Genomic DNA, 22,334 nt, shown 5'->3' with positions numbered 1-22,334 from the left:
TCTGGCGAGGGCACGCACCCTATAGCAAAAACCTCTCAAAAAGAAAAAAAAAAAAAAAAAAGAGAGAGAGAGAGGGAGAGACATGCCTGGCATGTATGCTTGCATACCCAAAATTCCAGCATGATGGAGAAATGGAGAAGAGATTGTGGCATGACTATGCCCTGTTGGGAGTTGCTTTCTCCACCTCCCTCTCTCCTTCTCTCTCTGATGAGCCAACATATCATTTAGGAAAATTAAAAAATAAAAGTTTAATCATCACTATATAATCTTTTATATTCTTCAGATGTTTTAGAAAATGAAGGTTACTTGGGGCCGGCAGGTGGCGTGGCGGTTAAGGGTGCTGGACACTCCCACATGGCCAACCATAGTTCAAGTCCTGGACCTGGCAGCTTGCTTTCTCACTTTCTCCCTCTTTCTCTCTGTCCCTCTCTGGTCAAAGCATAAATAAATAAATAATACTTTAAAAAAAAAAGAAAAGAAAATGAAGGTTACTGCTACTCAAAAAGATAAAATTAAAAGAAATTTTGGACCAACCAGGTGGAACAGAGTTTAAGGCAGCTGGATGCCATATGGCTGAGTGTGCAGTTCGAGTCCCAGACCTGATGGCTTGGAAAACATGGCAGGCACATGTGTGGCCCAAATCTCCTGAGAATGGAGAAGGGATTATAGCATGGTCATCCTCCCTGAGGAATGATTTCTCACCTTTCCCCTCTCTTTTTTTTTCTCTCTCTCTGGCGAGCATATGTTCTCTATAACAAAAACTTAAAAAAAAAAAAAAAAAAAAGAGTCAGAGAAAGAAATCTGGCATTCTAACCACATGGAACATATCCATTGCTAAGGATCTCTCTCCATTGTCTCTGTAACAATCATTATTTCTCTCTCTCCATTGTCTCTGTAACAATCATTTTTTTAAAAGAATTATTTTATATAGCTTTATTTACTTATCTATTTTAATTTGACAAGAGAGGGAGAGAGAGAAAGTGAGAAAGCAAGCTGCCAGGTCCGGGACTTAAATCATGGTCAACCATGTGGGAGCCTGGTGTTCCAACGATCATACCACCTACCGGCCCCTCCCAATCATTATTTATTTATTTATTTATTTATTTATTTATTTATTTATTTATTTATTTATTTATTTATTTATTTATTTATTTATTTATTTATTTATTTATTTATTTATTTATTTATTTATTTATTTATTTATTTATTTATTTATTTATTTATTTATTTATTTATTTGAGGTTTTTGCTATAGGGCACATGGGCTCACCAAAAAAGACAGAGAGAGACAGAGACAGAAAGTAAAAAATCACCCCTCCCCCCAGGGGGGATGACCATGCCACAATCCCTTCTCCTCCATTCTCCTCTCGGGATCTTGGGCATGCATGCACACACGCCCGGCATGAGTTTAAGCCACTGGGTCTGGGACTCGAACCATAGTTGACTACATGGGAGTCAAGCAACATAGCCATTACACCAACTGCTGGCCCCCACAATCATTAATTTTTTTTAAAAAATTTTGCTAGGGACCAGTAAATGACAAAATGGTTAAGGGTGCTAGACTCCCACATGGCTGAATGTGGTTCTAGTCCTGGACCTGGTGGCTTGATTTCTCTCTCTCTCTCTTGGTCCTTCTCTGGCCAAATTAAAATAAAATAAGTTTAAAAAAAAACTATTTAAAAATTTTTTTTGCTAATAGGGTGTGTGCATTCAGCAGAGAGCAACAGAGAGAGTGCGAATTAGAGAAGGGGAAAAAAAAAACAACAGAGGGAGATAGCCACAGTGCAATCAATCCCTTTTCTTTCTCTTTTCTTTTCTTTTTATTTTTTTTTAGAGGTTTTTGCTATAAGGCGCGTGTGCTCGCCAGACAGACAGAGAAACAGAGAGATAGAAAGTGAGAAATCACCCCCCAGGGGGACTGGCCACGCCGCAATCCCTTCTCCATTCTCCTCTTGGGATCTTGGGCACGCACGCACACGCGCCCGGTGTGAGTTTTAAGTCACTGGGTCTGGGACGTGAACTGTGGTCGACTACGTGGGAGTCCAGCGACATAGCCATTATGCTAACTGCTGGTCCCAATCAATCCCTTTTCCTTCATACTCGTCTCAGGATTGGAGGCATACATGCACACTCACCTGGTATTTTTTTTTCTTTTTTTTTTTTTAAATTATTTATTTATTTAGTTCCATTTGTTGTTATTATTTTTTAATTTGACCAGGGAGAGACAGAGAGATAGAGAAAAAGAAAGTGAAAAAACAAGCCACCAGGTCTGGGATTTGAACCATGGTTGGCCAAGTAGGAGTCCAGCACTTTAAGCACTACACTACCTGGTGGCCCCTCTGGTGTGTTTTTCAAGCCTCAAGGTATAGGACATAAACCACCAGTTGGCCATATGGAATCCAGCTGCCTTAACCACAATACCACTGGCTGGCCCAATGGAGTGCTTAAATCTTTTTACCTTTATAAGTGCCTATTGAGTAGGCAACTCAGTATTTGTCCAAGAAAATGAAGTCCCCTTCGCTGTGCATCCCCTTCAAAATGCCCTCCACTTTCCCTTTCTGACAGCCTATTCACATTCAGACGGGAATGCACCTGGCAGGACTCCGAGACTAGCACTTATCACTGGAAGTCTCCATCAACCATGTATACGTTTGTATGAAAAGTAAAATTGGGACAGTTGATTTAAAGATACTTATTTTTTAAATATTTGCCATACGTCATATAAAATTTGGCCGAGTGCCGCATTTGACATTTTTCCTAATATTTCTATGGCAGAAGCTTTTATTAAAGTTCCTGTAGTTAAGAGTATTTACATTTGGGACCAGCAGTTAATGTAATGGCTATGTCGCTGGACTCCCATGTAGTTGACCGCGGTTCAAGTCCTGGACCCGGTGGCTTAAACTCATGCCGGGGGCGACTGCGGCATGGCCATCTCCCCGGGGTGTGATTTCTCGCTTTCTTTCTTTTTTTTTTTTTAAGTAATTTTTTTTTTTTTTATTTATTTATTTTAATTTGCCCAGACAGTGAGAGAGAGAGGAGATAGAGAGAGAGGAGAGGGGGGGACGAGAGAGAGAAAGAGAAAACAAGCCACCAAGTCCAGGACTTGAACCATGGTCCGCCATGTGGGAGTCCAGCGCCCTTAACCACCACACCATCTGCCGGCCCTGCTTTCTCACTTTCTATCTCTCTGTCTGTCTTTGTCTTTCTGGCAAGCGCACGCACCCTATAGCAAAAACCTCTCCCCCAAAAAAGAGTATTTACATTTAAAAAATAGCATATGTGACCAAATCAATGTTTCATTTCTGACCTTAGTATCCTTCTAGTCTCGCATGAGAATTTCATACAATATTTCATTGATTCTTTTTTTCTAATTTTGCCAGAGCACAATTGACTTGATAGAGGGAGACAGAGAGAAGGAAAGGGAGACAGCACTTCCCATGGGGAATGGTCACAACACAATCCCCTCTGCCCGGTCTCTTCCTACTTTTCCTCTGCTCTGTCTCTTCCTACTTTTGGGGATGGTGGGCAGGCACATGTGCCCAAGCATATTCATCAAGCCCCCATGCCTAGGACTTGAACTGCGAAGTCAGTCATGTGGAATCAAGCCTCCATCATACCACAGTCTGGTCCTCACCAATTTTTGGCTTTATTTTTTTAAAGAATTATTTTTTATTTAAATTTACTTATTTGTTTTAATTCAACCAGAGAGGAACAGAACGAGAGAGAGAGAAAGTGAGAAAGCAAGTCACCAGATCCAGGACTCAAACCACGGTCAGCCATGTGGGAGTCTAGCACCCTTAACCACTATTCCAACTGCTGGTCCCTTGACTTTTTTTTTAGTTGCCAAAGGGTGCACATGTTTGCTAGTGACAGAGAATGAGAAAGTACCCTTCCCAGTGGGGTGGGGTGGTGCTACAATCCCTTCTCCTCGATTTTTCTATCCTCTTAGGACTTGGGGCACACATGCACAAGTGCCTCGTGTTTTTCAAGCTGTTGGGGCTGGAATTTAAACTATGGTTAGCCATGTGGGATCCAACTCCCTCAAAAACTAAGCTACAGAGCAGATCCTCATTTTTTGATATTTTAAGATCTCTGAAATTGGGATTTATCTTATAATTTATGGCATCTGACAACTGTCAGTCAAGCAGCAGTCATGATACAGTTGTTACTGACTGAATGTGTGAGAACATTAAAAGGGTATCAAAATTTGCAGAATAGGTATTTAGTAGGTGGGGAAAATCTGAAGAACAATAGTAGAGAACTCTTTTATCCCTTAGGAACCAAGAGGATAAGGAGAGGAATTGGGAAGGCAGTGACTCAGATGTGCTGGGACACATTCCAAAGCTGGAAACAAAACAACAGTTCTAATTGCAAAGTCATCTTAAGAGTAGGTATCAGGGTGTTTTTGTCTTTCTTCCTTTAATTGATTCTTTTAAGAAATGCATCAGGACCAGCAGATGGTGTAATGGTTACTTAGCTGTATTCCCATGTAGTTAACTGCAGTTTGAGTCCAGGACCCCATGACCGCAGCTTAAAACACACTGGGGCTCTCTGGGCTCCAGACCTACTTGGCGGCAATATGGCTAAATGCACCAAGAAGGTCGGCATCTTCAGTCTATATGGGACCCGCTATGGTGCCTCCCTCTGGAGAATGGTGAAGAAAACTGAAATCAGCCAGCACGCAGAGTACACTTGCTCCTTCTGTGGCAAAACTAAGATGAAGAGACAGGCTGTGGGGATCTGGCACTGAGGTTTCTGCATGAAAACGGTAGTCAGTGGTGCCTGGACCTACACCACCACTTCAGCTGTCACTGTAAAGTCTGCCATCAGAAGACTGAATGAAGGAATTGAAAGACCAGCAGAAGTTCCATAGACATTTGGAGTATCAGTAGCCTACAATAAATGGGTTAATTTATGTTAACAACAACAACAAAAACAACAAACAAAACTTGCACTGGGCCTGTGTGTATGAATGCCCAAAATCCTGAGGATAATGGGGAAGGGACTGGGTATGGTCATCCCTCCAGGGGGTGATTTCTTGTTTTCTATCTCTCTGTCAAGCACACGTACCCTATAGCAAAAATCTCTCTAAAAAAAGAAATGGTACATCAGTAACACTCTTGATGGCACAAGGGAAGATATTGTGGGGATAAACATTGACACTGATGATTCCCAGTCAAAAAGTGAGTCACATGAGGCAGAAATGTAAGTAGTTCTAGGAATTATTTATTTTAGTTTATACATAATAAGAAACTTAGTCACCCAATTAAAGAGTTCTTTTTTTAAAAAAGAATTATTTTATTTTATTTATTCATTCATTTATTTTAATTTGATCAGAGAGAGAGAGAGAGAGAGTGAGAGAGAGAGAGAGAGAGCAAGCCACCAGGTCCAGGACTTGAACCATGGTCAGCCATGTGGGAGTATCCAGTGCCTTAACCACCATGCCACCTGCTGGTCCCAAAGAGTCCTTTCAATAGATAAAAAGTAGTAATTCCATGTGAAAAGAAGCATACTCTAATTGCAGTTTTTAAAATATATTTTATTTAACTTTCTTTTTTTTAATTTTAATTTGACTGGAGAAGGAGAGAGAGAGAGAGAGAGAGAGAGAAAGCAAGCCACCGGGTCTGGGACTCAAACTGCAGTGGGCCATGTGGAAGTCCAATGCCCTTAGCCACACCACCTGCTGGCCCTAATTGGCAATTTTTTTTACAGTGGTATATAAAGTGTGTGCTTTATAATAAAGTGTACCTTCAATGATATGAAATACAGTATTCTAAACTTCTCTTTAATGGCATACTGTAGATAAATTATTTAACAAAAATATTTAATAGCTACACAGATCAATATGGCAAGGAATTGCCAAAAATTCAGGGATACAAAGACTCCTGCTCTGATATGAATTGTTTGAGCTACGCAAGACTAAAAGAGACTAATGCAGTGCTTCTTGGACTTCAGTGTGTATAAAAATCCCCTGAAAAGCTTATTAAAACAGAACACTGGACCCGCTCCAGAGATCCTGATATAGGAGATCAGAGATCGAGCCTTTCTTTCTTTCTTTTTAAGGTTTTTGTTATGGGGCACGTACACTCACTGGAGAAGAGAGAGAGAATCTCCCTCCAAGGAGGATGGACACATGCAATCTCTTCTCCATTCTCCTCTCAGGTCTTTGGCCACACATATACATGCATCTGGCACTGTACAAGCTGCTGAGTCCAGGACTCAAACCTCGGAGTCAACTACATGGGATCCAGCATCCCAACCACCACCTCACTTGCTGGCCCCAAGAATTTACATTTCTGACAAGCTCCCATGTGATACAGGCAATGCTGAGGATAACATACACAGAGCCTGCACTGTGAGAACTGGTCTTTACATTGCACTTTGCCTCCCTCAGGCCAACCTCAGACCCAAACACTTAAGTTAACACCAGATAAATAATTCCTTCCTTCTTTAATTGATTCAAATTAAACTCGAGTTTCCATGGTATCAGGGATCATACCTGGTGATGGGTATACTACCAAAAAAAAAAAAAAAAGGTCACAGAATAGAATACCATAATTAAGGTTTCTATTGCAAGAATCTTTTTTTATACTACATGTCATCATTTCAAACCAATGCCATTTATAAATGAACTATTTTTTAAAGAATTATTGTACTTTGGGACCAGCAGGTGGCGTGGTGGTTAAGGTGCTGGACACTCCCATTTGGCTAACCTCGGTTTGAGTCCTGGACTCATGGTTTGCTTTCTCACTTTCTCTCTCTCTCTGTGTGCCTCTCTCTCTGGTCAAATTAAATAAACAAATGAATAAATAAAATTAAATAAATAATTCTTTAAAAAATAATTATTGTATTTTAACTTTATTTATTTACTTATTTTAATTTGGCCAGAGAGTGAGAGGAAGAGAGGAAGAGAGGGAGAGAGGGAGAGAGGGAGAGGGAGAGGGGGGGAGAGAGAGAGCAAGCAAGCTGCCAGGTCCAGGACTTGAACCAGTTGGCCTTGTGGGAATCCAGTGCTCTTAACCACCACGCCACCTTCCAGCCCCTATATTAACTACTTATATAAAATAGCAGATTACTCTCCTCCAGATGAAGCATTACATAATGTCTTTGCTTTCAACATACCTGTTTCTCGAGCAAGAATAATACTGCTGAGGCGTATCGGTTGAGTAGATTGAGCAATGAGTACAGCTCTTTGAGAACATAAGATGCCATTTTCAAATAAAGGCTCAACAGTAACTGCATCAGGATGGGTAGAGTGCCTGCCAGAACAAAATACTTGAGTCGCTAATACATGGGTTTAATGAATTTTAGTGGAATACAAATTCCTATACTTTTTCCATGTTATATGCTATCAGGTATACTTTAATGACACTCTTTAAAGGAGGAAGACTGCTTAGGGACATAAGAATTAAGAATTAAACTGGGAAAGACTGATTAGAACCTTTTCCCGATGACATCTTGTACAAAGTCCCAGAAATGTTATATTATTACCTCAATATATTTATTTTAAAACTTTGTTAGAGGGCATATGATTCACCCAAAGAGAGGGAAAGTGAGAAAGCATCCCCCAGGGAGATGGCAACCCCGCAATCCCTTCTCTCCCATTCTCCTCTCAGGATTTTAGGCATACGTCTGTGCGCGCCTGCGCGCGCACATACACACACACACACACACACACACACACACACATGAGCCTGGTGTGCTTTTCAAGCTACCAGGAGCAGAACTCAAACTGTGCAGTTGGCCACATATTTGGGATCCAGCTACTTAACCATCACATCACTGGCTGGACCAGTCTCTCAATATTTAAAGCAAGATTAATGCTACATTTTCCTTTTAAAATGTAAACATAGGATTGATATATGTTCAATATTAAGACTAGACTTTCTTATATTCTGAAGGAATGAATTTTGTCTAATCCTAGAAACTGGGCTGTGAGGTCTGGCCCTGTGGCCTGGTGGTTAAGGGAGCCAGATTCCATATGGCTATTGTGTGGTTCAAATCCCAGCCCTGGCAGCTTGAAAAACACATTGAGGGGACCAGCAGTTAGCGTAATGGCTATGTTGCTGGACTCCCACGTAGTCGACCAGTTCACGTCCCGGACCCGGTGGCTTAAACTCACGCCAGGCGTGTGTGTGTGAGTGCCCAAGATCCCGAGAGGAGAATGGAGGAGAAGGGATTGCGGCGTGGCCATCCCCTCTGGAGGGTGATTTCTCGCTTTCTATCTCTCTGTCTTTCTGGCGAACGCATACACCCTATAGCAAAAAAAACCTCTCCCCCCCAAAAAAAAAGAAAGAAAAAAAAAAACATTGAGTACATGTGTGCACATGCCTCAAATCCTAACAGGATGAAAAATTACAATCAAATACTATATTTGATTATAGTGTGACCATGCTGTATTGGGTACCTTCTCTTTCTCTCTCTCTCTCTGAGGAACATGTTATGGCAAAAAACAGAACACCAAACCCAAACCAGGCTGCTGGTATCTAAGAAGGAAAAGTTACCCAAATTAGGAGGTGTCCAACTGAAAATACAAAACAAAGGAAAAAATAAGTCATTAATTTTCTGGATGGATGGATAGAAGGAATGGCTTTCAATGCTAAAAATTTGTTATCCCCCTTGGTCAGAAAATCTATCACACTGGGTCATTTTACAAGCCCAATTCCCTTATAGTTCCTCATAAAATGAAAGATGAGCTTCTTGTACTCTGAACAAACCTTACTTCTAAGAGTTGATAAAAGGAAATCTGTTCTACTCAGCATCAACACTTTGGTGTCTTGGTACTATTAAGTACCCTCATACCTTGGGTAATCTCAAAACCTCTTTGGGTCCTCTCATATCAGAAAATCTTTAGTCAGAAAGTCATTATACCAGAGTTGAGTACCCCTTGTCCTCACACTTTGAATGGGATCCCTCACATAAGGGGGGCAATTTTATATTAAATATCATCTCCAGCGAAGATAAATCTATTCATATTTCAAGCTTACACTTCACAGATTCTGGGTCTCAGCTTCTTCATCTGTAAAAAGGGAGTGATAGTACTTATTTGGTCAGACTATAAAAAGTGAATGGGTTGGGGCCAGCAGTTGGTGTAATGGCTATGTCGCTGGACTCCCACGTAGTCGACTGCGGTTCGAGTCCCGGACCCGGTGGCTTAAACTCACGCCGGGTGCGTGTGCGTGCATGCCCAAGATCCCAAGAGGAGAATGGAGAATAGAAAAGGGATTGAGGCGTAGCCATCCCCCCTGGGGGGTGATTTCTCACTTTCTGTCTCTCTGTGTCTGTCTGGCTAGTGTACGAGCCCTATAGCAAAAACCTCTCCAAAAAAAAAAAAAAAAGGAAGAAAGAAAAAACAAAGTGAATAGGTCAATAAAGAGCTTAGTGAAGTACTCGGTTACTATTGTAATTAGCTGTTGTGTTCATATCGAAGAGATCACCCTACCTAGGGGGAACCCTCACATTCCAGTTCTTTTTGCTCCTAATGAAATTTCCACAGATCTGGGGAATCGCTCTCACCCTGGTTGTTGACGTTTCAAGTCTCTCACACTGAGGAGCCATCAATACCTGCAGACGCCAACACACGGCTTCCCCGGGGCCCAGCAACCGCTCGCTCAGTGACCCTCTCCCAGCACACAGGGGAAAGGCCAGTGTCACACCCGGGGAACTTCACACATAAGGACCCTCACACAACCTGATATCACACATCCGGAGGGTCTGGCCTTCCCACACACTGACACCCTGCCCTCTCCCTTGTTCCAGTGGGAACCTCACCCATCTTCTCTGGATGGTATGGGGTCAAATACCCTTGCGACCACACCCCACCCCTCACCAAGTGTAGCAGCCCCGCTGCGCTCCCAGCAGGAAGGGCACCCGGCCTGGCTCCCGGCCAAAGGGTAGCAACACCTGTGGCACGTTAAGTTTGTTGGCCAGGGTACTAAGTAAAAACAGATACAGTAACAGGACGCGGTGTAGAGACCAGCAGAAACCTTGGGAGCCCGGGCCCGCACAGCCAGTCATGGCGCCTGCCGGATCTCAGGTTCCCGCTCAACTACAGCCACGCCCTTCCCCTCAACACCAGCCAATCCGCGTGTGTGACGTCGCCAAGGGGTGGGGGCTCCTTGCTTGGCATTGTGGGAATTCCTCAATGAAGCCCTTCACCACCTAGCCATTGTGGAAACTCGAGGCACAAATTCAGTTACCCACTAAATCGGCTACTTCCCTAAATATCAGAAGGCAGGCCATTTTCAAACTAAGAAGCAGAAAAATCTAGAAAGACCTAATTTCTCCTTCTGTTGCCTACTTTGGTTCCTAGACAGAAAAAAAAAAAAAAAAATCCTAGTCAGCCTTGGTCCATGCTTATAAACAGAAAACTTTCCAGTCTCTAGTATAAACGGCTGGACTTTGTCAAGGGAGCTGTGTACTTTTTACTGGGAAGTCATATTCATGTCTGGCCTCAAGGCCAGGATGTAGGAAATACCAGACACTGGCATCTCAAAGGCAGCTTTGAAAGCTGTCCACATATATACAGCCCGTCCCTAAGCAAATACTCTCAAAAACACTTCGTGTTAAATTAACTTTTCTCCAAATATCCAACAGGATAGTCATCCAAAGCCTATCTCAGGACATACTAAAATCACATATTCATAGGAGTATATAATCAACATCATATAGTTTAAGAAGTACAACATATCTGTGGTTTTAAAGAAAAAATATAGTTGTAAAGGCAAATGTATAATTTAGCCTTAAGATGCTAGTGTTAAAAGGCCTGGCAGATAAATATTATATTTTTTTTTTGAGAGGTTTTGCCTCGGGGTGCATGCGATCCCTGGAAAGACAAAAGTGAAAAATCACTCCCCAGGAGATGGCCAAGACACAATCCCTTCTCTATTCTCCTAATGGGATCTTAGGCTGCATGCAAATGCACCTGGCATGTTTTAAACCACTAGGTCCAGGACTTGGAACCACGATTGGCTATGCGGGAGTCCAGCAACATAACCACTATGCCGTCTGCTGGTCCCTATTATTATTATTTTGGAGAGGTTTTTGCTATAGGGTGTGTGCTTACCAGAAAGACACAGAAAGGTCCCTATTATTTCTAATCTTCTCATTTGGTCTGGGACCAGCAGTTAGCATAATGGCTATGTCACTGGATTCCCATATAGTTGACAGCAGTTTGAGTCCCAGATCCAGTGGCTTAAACTCACGCCGGGCGTGTGTGTGTGTACGTGCCCAAGACCCTGAGAGGAGGAGAAGGGATTACAGCATGGCCATCCCCCCCCCCGGGGGGGTGTGATTTCTCACCTTCTGTCTCCCTGTCTTTCTGGCGAGCGCATGTGCCCTATAGCAAAAACCTCTCCAAAAAACACACACACAAAAAAAACCAAACATTTAGTCTGACAATATTATCTCCTAATAATATCACTCCATGATGAAACGAAATGGTTACACAACTAGGAATTTCCAAGTTGAGTTCTGAACCCAGCACCGGTCTGCTCCTAAGTCGTATGCTCTACATTAAATTCTGTTGCTACCACTCACAAAGATCTAATTTTTAACACAAACCTTACAGCTCCTGTGGAGAAAGCATATTTGGCTGATTTAAATAAAAAAGTCAAACAGGTCTGAGAGTTTGAGGGACTGGTTCTTTATTCCAAAAAGACACTTGTCAATATTCAGTATCAAAACAGTTGCACTATTGGTTTTCTCCCAATCGGCCCCAAAGAGACCACACCAAAGGAGAGTACAATTTAAGCCTATAAGCTGCAGGATGTACACCTAACAGACCTTATGGAAACCTCACCAAAAAGTGGGGATTGGGTGGGAAAAGAAACTTTAGATCAGCACGCTGCCAGCCCACAGACTGCAGAGCTCTCACAGCCAGATGGGGTGGCCAGGAAATCCCAACCCCGGAGAAGCTAAGTTTCAAAATAATATAAAATTTAAGAAGTTTTGTACATAAGCTAGTCAAGATTTCTCCAGCACTGATACAAAGCACAATGAGATGGCACTTTTAGAGGCAGCAGCTTCAGACCCAGAAGAGGGCGATGAGATGAATTTCATCTGTGGCCAAAACACAATTTCTTTCTTCTTTCTTTCAAGGAGGCAGGAGAGCAATTAAGACACCATCTCAAGGGGCACATGATCCATCCTGTGAGGGGTTGGCTTGGGTTGGGAAGAGGGTAGAGATGGGATAAACATTTGGTCTCCGGGGTCTCACCATCTTAATTTGGTCACTTCTGATTGCAAAAATTAACAACAACAACGAAAATAATAAAGTTGTAAAGCTGAAACCTAAACAGCACTTTTTTTGTTTTTGGCTAACTCCTCCTGGAATCATCCTTCTGGTTTAGCTGGCACTTTGTACAGAGCAAGGAGGTTTCCTGCAGCAGAGTCTTGCCCTGGGCTCTGTTTGGCTCCCAGTAAGGCAGGCCGATATCTCTTTTCCTCCTTTATGGAGGCAATATGCATTAAACTGAAAAGCTACCTTCCAAAAGTGAGAAAAGGATTAGACTGCTGCTTCAGAGCTGTAGGATTATTTGGAATGTTTTACAAATCGTTGCTACGTAACAAAAAAGGTAATTACAAAATGTGTACATCACAACATGCTTTTAAAGACACTGTGCATTGTGCTCACATTCCCTTAAAAGTTGTTCCCAAAGGTGCTCAGCCTCTAACCCAGTTGGAATCTCTGGGAAGAGGGAGAGACAGTTTGGCGAAAAAGACAAAGAGGGTAGAGGGTGGAGGGGAGGCAAAGGAAAAAAGCAGCCTTCCAGTTAAAGATCAGCCCTCAGTTTCAAGGTCAGCTTCGGGCAGGCTGGCCTCAGGCGGAGTTGGGGTGAGGGAAGAGCAGCGGCAGGGTGGGACTGGGGTGTTCTACATCTCGTTCAGGTCAAGCAGAGTCTGGTCCAGCATCCTTTGTGTACAGAGGTGCTCCTCTTTGGTGCATTTCAGTTTATCTGATGGGGGTAAAGGAGAAGAGTTACCAAAAGTAGCAGCACAATTCAAGGTCTGCCCACTCTGAGACTTGCTCCGGTTGCAGGGAAGCTGCAGACTAATAAAGCTGCTGCCTTCTCAGCCACAGAACTGAGCTATTGCATCGCTCGGTTTTGCAGGGCCTCTAGCTTGCCTACTGAAGTTGCAGGTGTTGCTTTACTTCCTGGGGGAGGGAACTGGGGACCTTATCAACCATTTCCTCTCGCTCCCACACCCAACCAGGCTTTCAGCTAACAGTCACTGTAGGAACAGACCTTAAACATTAGCCATCAAGTCTTCTAAGCTTTGTCCCAAGAAATACACCCACTTAAAATGGTTAACTTGAGTTTGACCACTGCAAACAAATAGGCCTACTTCTACTAGCAGAAACATCAGAATTGCAACTCAAAAGAGTATAGGAGTAGCCTCATATGCTTCATGGTTTTTTCCAAAAGGTAGAGGGAAAGGAATAATTGGTGGGGCAGATAAAAGGGCCCTTATAACTAAGCTAGAGAAAAGAAAGCAAAGAATATTAACCAAACATAGACTTGTAAGCAACACCTTGAAATTTTTGCAGAGCGACTGGCAAAAATGAGCCCATGACAGAGCTACGTGCAATTAAACATAAAACCAGGAAAACAAAGCAAGAAGGGAAATGTCAGGAGGAAAACGAGCGACTGAACATTAAAGAGAATCTGAACTGCCTGGCAAGCAAACCACTCTGATTGCTCTAGGGAGGTGTGGAAAATACTCAGACCTTCAACTCAGAGAAAGTGATGGCAACACAGCCCCACAACCGTATCCCACACCCTTCTTTTCCCTTCCCTTTTTGCTACCCAGTCAGAAGGGCCCATCCCTGGGCCTGCAGATGAAGCAGGTACAACTTCTTGTCAAGTCAGTCCTTTTATTGTTAGAAAACATCCATGCAAGGGAACATATCCTATAGTCATTGCACAAGTGAAAGAACAGCAAATAAGGGTAGAGAACAATTTTTCCCAGGTTTGTTTCCTCACTATAATCTTCCACTTCCCTCCCTTTCTTCAACACCCATGATCTCTTGTAAAGGGACAGAACACAGTATTGACTGTTTCAATTGTACAGTGCTGTTAGGAAACCAACAATATTCTAACTGCCCTAATTCAAAAGCAATTTGCTTAAGGCAAAATAATAACTTTTAAAAAGACAATCAGCTTTTGCTGGGGTCCAGGTCAGTGATGTGAGCAGTAAGCTCGGTTTAATGGGCAGCAGTGAGCCCTGCCCGTCAGTCACACAGATCATGCAGCGTTAGCTTCAGTTCATTAGAAAGCAGGCGGTTTCGCTCAAGTTGGCTGTAGAGACGCTCTGCAGCAGCAACGGAGAGGAGGGAAACAAGAGGAAAGGAAAAGAGGAGGAGAAAGAGAAAAAGGGAAGGTTAGTAGAGCACCAGAAGTAAAATTTGACTCTTTCAACTAGCTCATATACATAACATGCATCTGTAAGGCAAGATGAATGCAAGGAGGCTTCACGCCAAGGGCATTAAGAGTCAGCTGATAGAAAGCCCAAAAGAGGGATAAAATAAGAAATCCAGACTGACAAGTTGGTAGGACAACATCTTGAAGGAGATAAAGCACTTCTTTCACAGTATTTATTTCCTGGGTTGAAAAACTGAGACAAGGGAAACAAAGCAAAGAAAGGAACACAGTTGGCTTAGAAGAAAAGCATTCACAACAATCAGGGCTTGAAAGGAACTAAACAGCCAAATATTTTTCTGCAAAAGGCACTTGACACAGCATTATGAGTGGTGGACTAGGATAAACATCCTCAGATCCATTCAATTCTACCTTCCGATGTCATGTGATAGACCCAGCTTAATGGTCTACCCAATCAATATCCAGTTTCTCTTTTCTGAAAGAATCCCAAACCTGTCAAGGTGGTGAGCCTAGTCCCAGAGAAGGCAAATTACTGGTATAAACCAATCAAGATTATCCTGTTAGGATGGCAGGACAGAGGTGCAGCAGGAAAATGGGACACTCTGTGGGCAATCTCACAAGGGAAGGTTGGTTCCTGGTTCATTTGTGGAGACCTCCCTGAGTATACTAAGCACATATCTGTCCATAACCTGAGGCTGGCTGAAGGCTGGGGATGGATCATGGCATCAGGACCCTGTTGGACTAGAGTGTTATCTCCTTGGTCATGGAAGAAATAAACAAACTTGGGACCAGCAGTTGGCATAATGGCTATGTCACAAGACTCTCATGGAGTCGACCATGGTTTGAGTCCCAGACCTGGTGGCTTAAACTCAGGCTGGGTGTGTGTGCGTGCCCAAGACCCCAAGAGGAGAATGGATTGCTGCGTGGCCATCCCCCCCGGGGAGTGATTTCTTGCTTTCTGTCTGTCTCTATCTTTCTGGCGAGTGCACGTGTCCTATAGCAAAAACCTCTCCAAAAAGAAAGAAAGAAGGAAACTTAAAAAAACAGCAACAATAACAAAAAGACTATCCTGTTTTTTTTTAAAGTTTCCCTTGTAGCTAGGCGTGATGTGATCTAGTTCTAGCCAATGAGATGTAAGGGGACTGTGGCCTGGGGGCTTCTGGAAAACCTTTAGCCCTCCCCTTTGCCTTGAACATAGACATGACTATATATTTCAACCTTAAGAGACAAGGCCAAGAGAAGCAAAGAAATCCCAGTACAACAGGCCACAGTTACTCATGGCTAGACTTACCAGGTGATAAAAACAGATCCATATATACTAAGGTATTGTTAAACGTTTATCATCATCAGAAGTATCCCTGATATAAGTAGGTAAGTACTCAAGACCACTGGCCTTATCTGTTTCCTACTTGGAGCACACCATAGAGGAGTGGGGTGTGGAGACTTCAAATCCATCTGAACAGCACAGGGGTAATACGAAGAGACCTCAGAAAGTTTGTCCACTCCTGTAGCACAGGGTTACTAGCCAAACATTGCTCAAGTACTGGCCACAGTGGCTTGCCGGGCATGTGCACATATATGCCCAAGATTCTGAAAGGAAAAAATGGAGGAAAAAGGATGTGGCATGACCATGCCCCACTGGGGAGGCACTTTGTCTCTTTCAGGTGAGTGTAAGTAACTGCTAGCAACTAAAAAAAATGTGGATTTATTTTGGTGCTTAAAAAAATCCTTAACAGGGTTTTTTTTGGTGTCATAGGGTGTGTGCTCACTGGAGAGAAAAAGATGGGGTGGGGGGGGTGAGAAATTACCCCCTCAGGGTAATCACCTCTTTTGCACACTCCTCTTGAGATTTGGGCATGCACACAAACACACCTGGGTGTATTTTTTAGACCACTGAGTCTGGCACTCAAGCCACGCAGACGGCTATGTGGGATCTAGACACCTTAACCAGTGTGCCACTGGCTGGCCCTAGTTTTTTTCATAAAACACGTTTTCTATAAACTTTTTGAAGACCTCTTGTAGAAGTTTAAGGACAGGAAAGGCAAACTTTTTTCTGGTCTACTCCTAGTATCAGCCTTTAAATTCACAAATAAGTTTCTTCCTATGTTTTATAGTCTGTTTCAAAATTATCTCATAACTTCAATATGAAAAAGATACTTCTTTGCCCTAAAAGTCAATTGCACCTGTGGGCATTGCTCAGGCACCTTATCTTATGGGCTAAGGTTTCCCTCAATTCTCCCAGGAACCTAGGGGCCAGTATGGTCCCAATAATATTTGTGACAGTGTGTGTACTCTCAAAACAAAGCATGCATGTATAAGAAGAGCCTGGGAGGGAATGACCAAAAATAATAATTATATTAAAGAGCAGAATTTTTTTTTTCTTTTTTTGGACAGGTTTTTGCTATAGGGTGTGTGTGCTCGCCAGACAGACAGAGAGAGACAGAGACAGAAAGTGAGAAATCACCCCCCAGGGGGGATGGCCACGCCGCAATCCCTTCTCCTCCATTCTCCTCTCGGGATCTTGGGCACGCATGCACACGCGCCTGGCGTGAGTTTAAGCCACCAGGTCCAGGACACGAACCGCAGTCGACTATGTGGGAGTCCAGCGACATAGCCATTACGCTAACTGCTGGTCCCAAAGAGCAGAATTTGAGTGAACTTATAAAGCTGCACTTCCCTATAAACCAGTGCTCAAGGGGGCTGGCAGGTGGTATGGTCGTTAAGGGTGCTGAACTCCTACATGGCTGACCATGGTTCAAGTCCTGGACCTGGCGGCTTGCCTTCTCTCTCTCTCTCTTTCTGTGTCCCTCTCTGGTCAAATTAAAATAAATGAATAGATAAAGTTCATTCAGTAAAATAATTCTTTAAAAAAAAAAAAAAAGTGCTCAAGAGGGGGGTATTCCTATCCCCCTCACCTGGAGGAGAATCTAAAAATGTGAGTGTAAGTTTTGATTACAGTGTCACAGTGACTAGAAAGCCCTCAATATTTATTGGGCAGGGAAAGCAGCACACAGGGTCATTCTGTACATTCAAGAATTGTCCTACTGGAAATGACAAGTTTACCACTGGAAAACGCTAAACCAGTCTATAAGCTCCATGAGGCCTGGGATTGGACTTTTTCACTAGGGCATCCCTGACAGGCAGTAGGCATTCAAATCTGTGAATTCTCGTCTCTCGAACTTTCCGAGGCGATACATTTCGAGCTCATGTACAGCCTACACTTGAACAGTATCCATATCCATGTTAGCTTGTGGAATTTCTACTCCTTTCTTGGGAAAGAAGGGTGTTATCAGGATCCTATCCCTCAGAACAGACTGGTCATTGAAGGTTTTGTTCCATTTAGGGAAGATACGAAGACAGAGAGGAGTAGGAGAATCTCACTGCCTGACTAAATCCCAGAAAGCAGAGTTCCCTTGGAACCGCACGAGGTCAGAAAGACAAAGGCGGTTGGTCTCACCTCCCATTTAGCTTCCAGCTCTCTCTCTGCTAACTCTAATGACTAAAAAGGGCCAGATATCACTAGCTCATTAGTTCAAGTTCTTCATTCCCTGATAACAGCAAAACAAAATTAAAAAGGCAGGGCAGAGAACTTACTTGCTCTGAGGTTTCTTTTAATCATGTCCACTTACTTAGGAAACAATCCCATAGACCTGGGGGGTATTCCATCAATACCATGTGAAAGGGGGCCAGCAGGTGGCGTACTAGTTAAAGGTGCTGGACTCCCACATGGCTGACTACAGTTCCAGTCCTGGACCTGGCAGCTTGCTTTTTCCCTTTCCCTTTCTTTCTGTCTCTGGTCAAATTAAAAAATAACAAATGGAATTAAATAAATAAATAATTCTTAAACAAACAAACAAAAAATGTGAAAGAGACTGGGGTGGAGTTAAGATAAGTCTGCTCAACATAAAATAAGTCTGTTCTACCCATGGGAGAGTCACTCTTGTTCCTCATCCTAACAATGGTAACAAGCGAAGAATGGGGATTAACACATCAGCCTGTGGCTCTCAGAAATTAAGAGGGGAGGAGACAGCAGGTGGCGTGGTGGTTGAAGTGCTGGATTCCAACATGGCCAACCAGAGTTTGAAACCTGGACCTAACGGCTTCCTTTCTCACTTCCCCTCTCTACCCCCTCTCTCTTTCCGTTTCTCTCCTGGTCTGATTAAAAAATAATAATAAATAAAATGTAATAAATCTTACCCCAAAAAAAGAAATTAAGAGGGGGAAAAAGCTAAGGGATAAAGTGGTTTGTTCTGATCCATAGCCATAGCTAGTCCAAATTCAAGTAACATGAGATGGCTTTTTCAAGGATATAGAGCGGGGGGGGTTTAACTTTGTTAGAATAAATAAGACTAAAAAAAAGTTAATATGCATTAAGCAACAGAAAAGTAACTATCTGAAATGATACATAAAAATATAGGTGATCAATTGAGAATCGTATTTATCCCTGAACTTCATTACATTTTTACCCCTTTTCAGGTCATATTTTTTACTTGCATTCACTAGTTTGAAATGAACTGATTCTGACATTAATTGAAACATAAAGGAGATGAAGTTTCTTGTGTTGAATTTATCCTTCACAATTGAATTGGCTCATCATTTACAAAACATTTTACCTCTAGTGCCATATACTAATGTATGTTTTCAAATATACATGTGAATAGGCAGAATGCTTTTCTAAAAAGAAAGAGAGAAAGAAAAAGAAAGAAAGAAAGAAAGAAAGAAAGAAAGAAAGAAAAAGAGAGAGAGAGAAAGGAGAAAGAAAGAAAAGAAAGAAAGGAAGGAAGAGAAAGAAAGAAAGAGAGAAAGGAAGGAAGGAAAAGAAAGAAAGAAAGCCATTCTTAATAAAAAAAAAAAAAAAAAAGGATATAGCGCATTAAATGAAAGAATGAATTTAGTGCTACACAGTATTCACATTACACTCTGCTACCCTAGCTTCTCGGTTTCCACCCTTGCTCACCCTAGTCTTACTCGTGGGGAAAAATAAATGCTATGAGCAAATGTAGCACCCCATTTTCTCTCAAGCTCTCTGTATTCTCTTCTTTCTTTCCTTCCTAAGAAGTCTTTCTCCATACGAGTGCCAACTCCTTCCACCCAAAATTTTGAACATCTAGAACTACACTTAACCAATACAGTAGTTACCAGCCACATATGGCTAATTGAACTTAAAAGAATGAAATGAAACTAGAATTCTAGGCACAGCTGCAGTGGTACAAGCAAGAGGGCATTGCTGCCCCAAAAGTAAAGCTGCCTTAAAAAGTCCAGGCTCACTTTTGGCCCGACCAAAACAGGCTGAGCATGGTGGTCCATGCCTGTGGTCCTAGCTAACTGGGACCCTGGAACAAGATTGAGAGTCCCTGCCAAAAATATCTCTCTCTGGCCTAGCCATGGTGGTGAAGGCAATAGAATGCTGCTACCCAATAATGGAGTCATGGGAAGGCCCTGAGTTAGACTCTGGGTCAAGCTAAATATGTCAGGCACCCTGTGATGCTGGGTGAATGGAAGGCAGGTGGGGGAAATTGGTGCCGTGAGGCCCTGTCAAGGATACCTATCTGATTCCCTCCTTCCCTCTTTCTCTTGTTTAAAGGCAAGAAATTATATATATATATGGGTTGTCGTTCCTGGCACATTTTCACATAGAAAAACAGAAAAATATACCATGACTTTCCCAACAACCTAATATTTATGTAGGCTGACCACACGGCACAGTGGTTAAGTACTGTGCACAGGGAGCCACATGGCTGACTGTGGTCTGACTCCCAGCCTTGGTTACTTGAAAAACATGCCAGGAGTGTGCGAGATGCCCCAAATCCTAATGGGATAGGGAAATGGAGGAAAAAGTAGTACACATGACCATGTCCCAATGGAATTTGTGCCATTCTCTCTCTTTCTGGCAAACATATGTGCAAGAGTTTAGCTCACTGATCATCCTAGCCACATTCGCTCAACAGACACATGTAGCTAATGACTACTCTACTGGACATCAATGCCAAAGTTCTGGATAGCACTGCTTTAGAAGGCTAGCCCTAGTGCCTGTATTCCCCCCATGCACTTTCTAACTCTTGAATTTAATGCTCAAAATGCACCTTCAAATTTCTTTTTATTTTTAAAAGAAATATTTATTTATTAAGTTTTATTATTATTTTTTAATCTGACCAGAGACATGGGGAGAGAGAAAGTAAGAAAGCAAGCCACCAAGTGGTCCAGGACTTGAACCATGGTCTGCCATGTGGGAGTCTAGAGCCTCAACCACCATGCCACCTTCCAGCCCTGCACCTTCAAATTTCTAAGGCATTAATGAATGTCTCATCTACAATTACTTTTCTTTTCAAACTGTGTTGAAGTTGAGAAATCACCCAGCCCTAAATTTCATAAAGGACTAAAACTACTCATTTTCCCTTCATCCCTCTCACCAGTTCTATTTAGCTTCCTCTCCTAAATAAGATTTTCCCCCATTGTTTGATTCTTTTTACATCTGCAATTAGCTTTTATGGTTCTAATTTACTTCCATGGCCTAAACTGCCTGCCACCCTTAATGGTTCCCAAATCTCTTGTGCATTAACCTCTCCCCATCAAGCCTCAGGATTCTGTTTTCACCAGGATACCACCAGGTTCTCAGACATATTCTTCTCTCTTCCCTGACTTCCAAACCAGAACATGACCTTCCTATAAATATAGGTGTGTGTGTGTATGTATGTGTATATAAATGTGTATGTATATGTATATTTTTGCTATATGGCACATGCACTCACCTAATAAATGGTGTATGTACGTGCACAGTGAGAAAGTGGGCAAGCACCCCCCAGGAGGATGACCACATCACATTCCCTTCTCCATTTCTTTCCTTGGGATTTTGGGCAAGCACACACAAGTGCCTGGTGTATTTTTTAAGCTGTTGATTCTGGACCATGCAGGATTCAACCGCCTTAACCACTATGCCAAAGGCTCTCACATTCTTTTTTTTTTTTTTGGGGGGGGGGGGCGTTTGCTACAAAGGCCGTGCCCCCAAGAAAGAGAGAAACAGAGAGAGAAAGCGAGAAATCGCTGCAATCCCTTCTCTCAGGATCTTGGGCCCGCACACACACGTGCCCCACGTGAGTTTAAGCCACTGGGTCCAGGACTTGAACCGTGGTCGACTACATGGGAGTTCAGTGACATAGCCATTATGTCAACTGCTGGTCCCTCTTGCATCCATTTTTAACAAGTTAGTTTTTTCCATGGAGGAGTGAGAGAGAGCTAGAGAAAGCACCCCCAACAGTCTGGATACTGTGATCCACCCCTAGACTCACTCCTGGATCATGGACATGTGCACTCAGAGAGGTAGCTCCAGATGCTAACCTAGAACCCTTCTGTGTGGGTCAACCTTGCAGAGCATCACATTTTCCCACGGTGCCATTATCTGGCACTCCTGGTATAGTTTTTTTTTTTTTTCCCTCCTTAATTTGCTCTTGGGTATGTGTGCTTGCCAGAGAGAGAAAGAAAACACTCCTCTCAGGGAGAAAGGTCACACTGCAGTCCCTTCTCTATTCTCCTCAGGATTTTGGGCATGCACACACATGTGCCTGATGTGTTTTCCAAGCTTCCAGGTCCAGGACTTGGACATGTAGGATCCAGTTACCTTAACTACCATGCCATAGGCTGGCCCTGGCACCCTCTATCTAGATCCTTACCACCACCATTTTCCTAGTCTCAAAACCAGTCATCCTTGAGTGCCATCTCTCTACTACCACCAAAGTTCTACTGAACCAAAGTTCAGATCACACTTAACCTCTGCTGGAAAACCGCACACTGAAATACTCCAGTATTTCCTGAAGTGCAGCATATTCACTGCTGGATTTGGTATGGATACAGGGGCATGCATGTGTTACACAGTAGTGGCATGTATTCAGGAGTATACATTGGTGAACTTAAAAATAATTTTTATAGCTGTATTTATTTTAATGTACATTAGGGAAAG

General features: G+C 42.7%; 2 protein-coding genes across 12 annotated transcripts in view; both read right to left on the bottom strand.

Moving 5' to 3' along the window:
• Positions 1 to 10,028, bottom strand: part of NUP210L (nucleoporin 210 like) — a 169,517-nt gene extending 159,489 nt beyond the window's left edge. The window contains exons 1-2 of the mRNA XM_006159801.2: positions 9,829 to 10,028; positions 7,122 to 7,258 (exon numbers count right to left, since the gene is read on the bottom strand). Coding sequence (XP_006159863.1) covers positions 7,122 to 7,258; positions 9,829 to 10,016 — 325 coding nt within the window. The 5' untranslated portion in view covers positions 10,017 to 10,028. The remainder of the gene's footprint in view (positions 1 to 7,121; positions 7,259 to 9,828) is intronic.
• Positions 10,029 to 11,621: 1,593 nt separating this feature from the next.
• The window catches only part of TPM3 (tropomyosin 3), a 36,755-nt gene continuing 26,042 nt past the window's right edge, over positions 11,622 to 22,334 (bottom strand). For 4 of the 11 annotated variants that reach the window (XM_027776277.1, XM_006159795.2, XM_006159794.2 and 1 more), the window contains one exon: positions 11,622 to 12,955. In XM_027776277.1, coding sequence (XP_027632078.1) covers positions 12,952 to 12,955 — 4 coding nt within the window. In that variant the 3' untranslated portion in view covers positions 11,622 to 12,951. Of the gene's footprint in view, positions 12,956 to 13,796; positions 14,313 to 22,334 lie in introns of those variants that run through there. The other 7 variants (XM_027776275.1, XM_006159797.3, XM_006159796.3 and 4 more) reach the window with 5 other exon arrangements.

This window comes from Tupaia chinensis, unplaced genomic scaffold (genome assembly GCF_000334495.1).
Source record: "Tupaia chinensis unplaced genomic scaffold, TupChi_1.0 Scaffold000659_1, whole genome shotgun sequence".
Classification (NCBI taxonomy): domain Eukaryota; kingdom Metazoa; phylum Chordata; class Mammalia; order Scandentia; family Tupaiidae; genus Tupaia; species Tupaia belangeri.
Note: the sequence above shows the minus strand (reverse complement) of the source record. Positions and strands in the feature narration are given on the sequence as shown.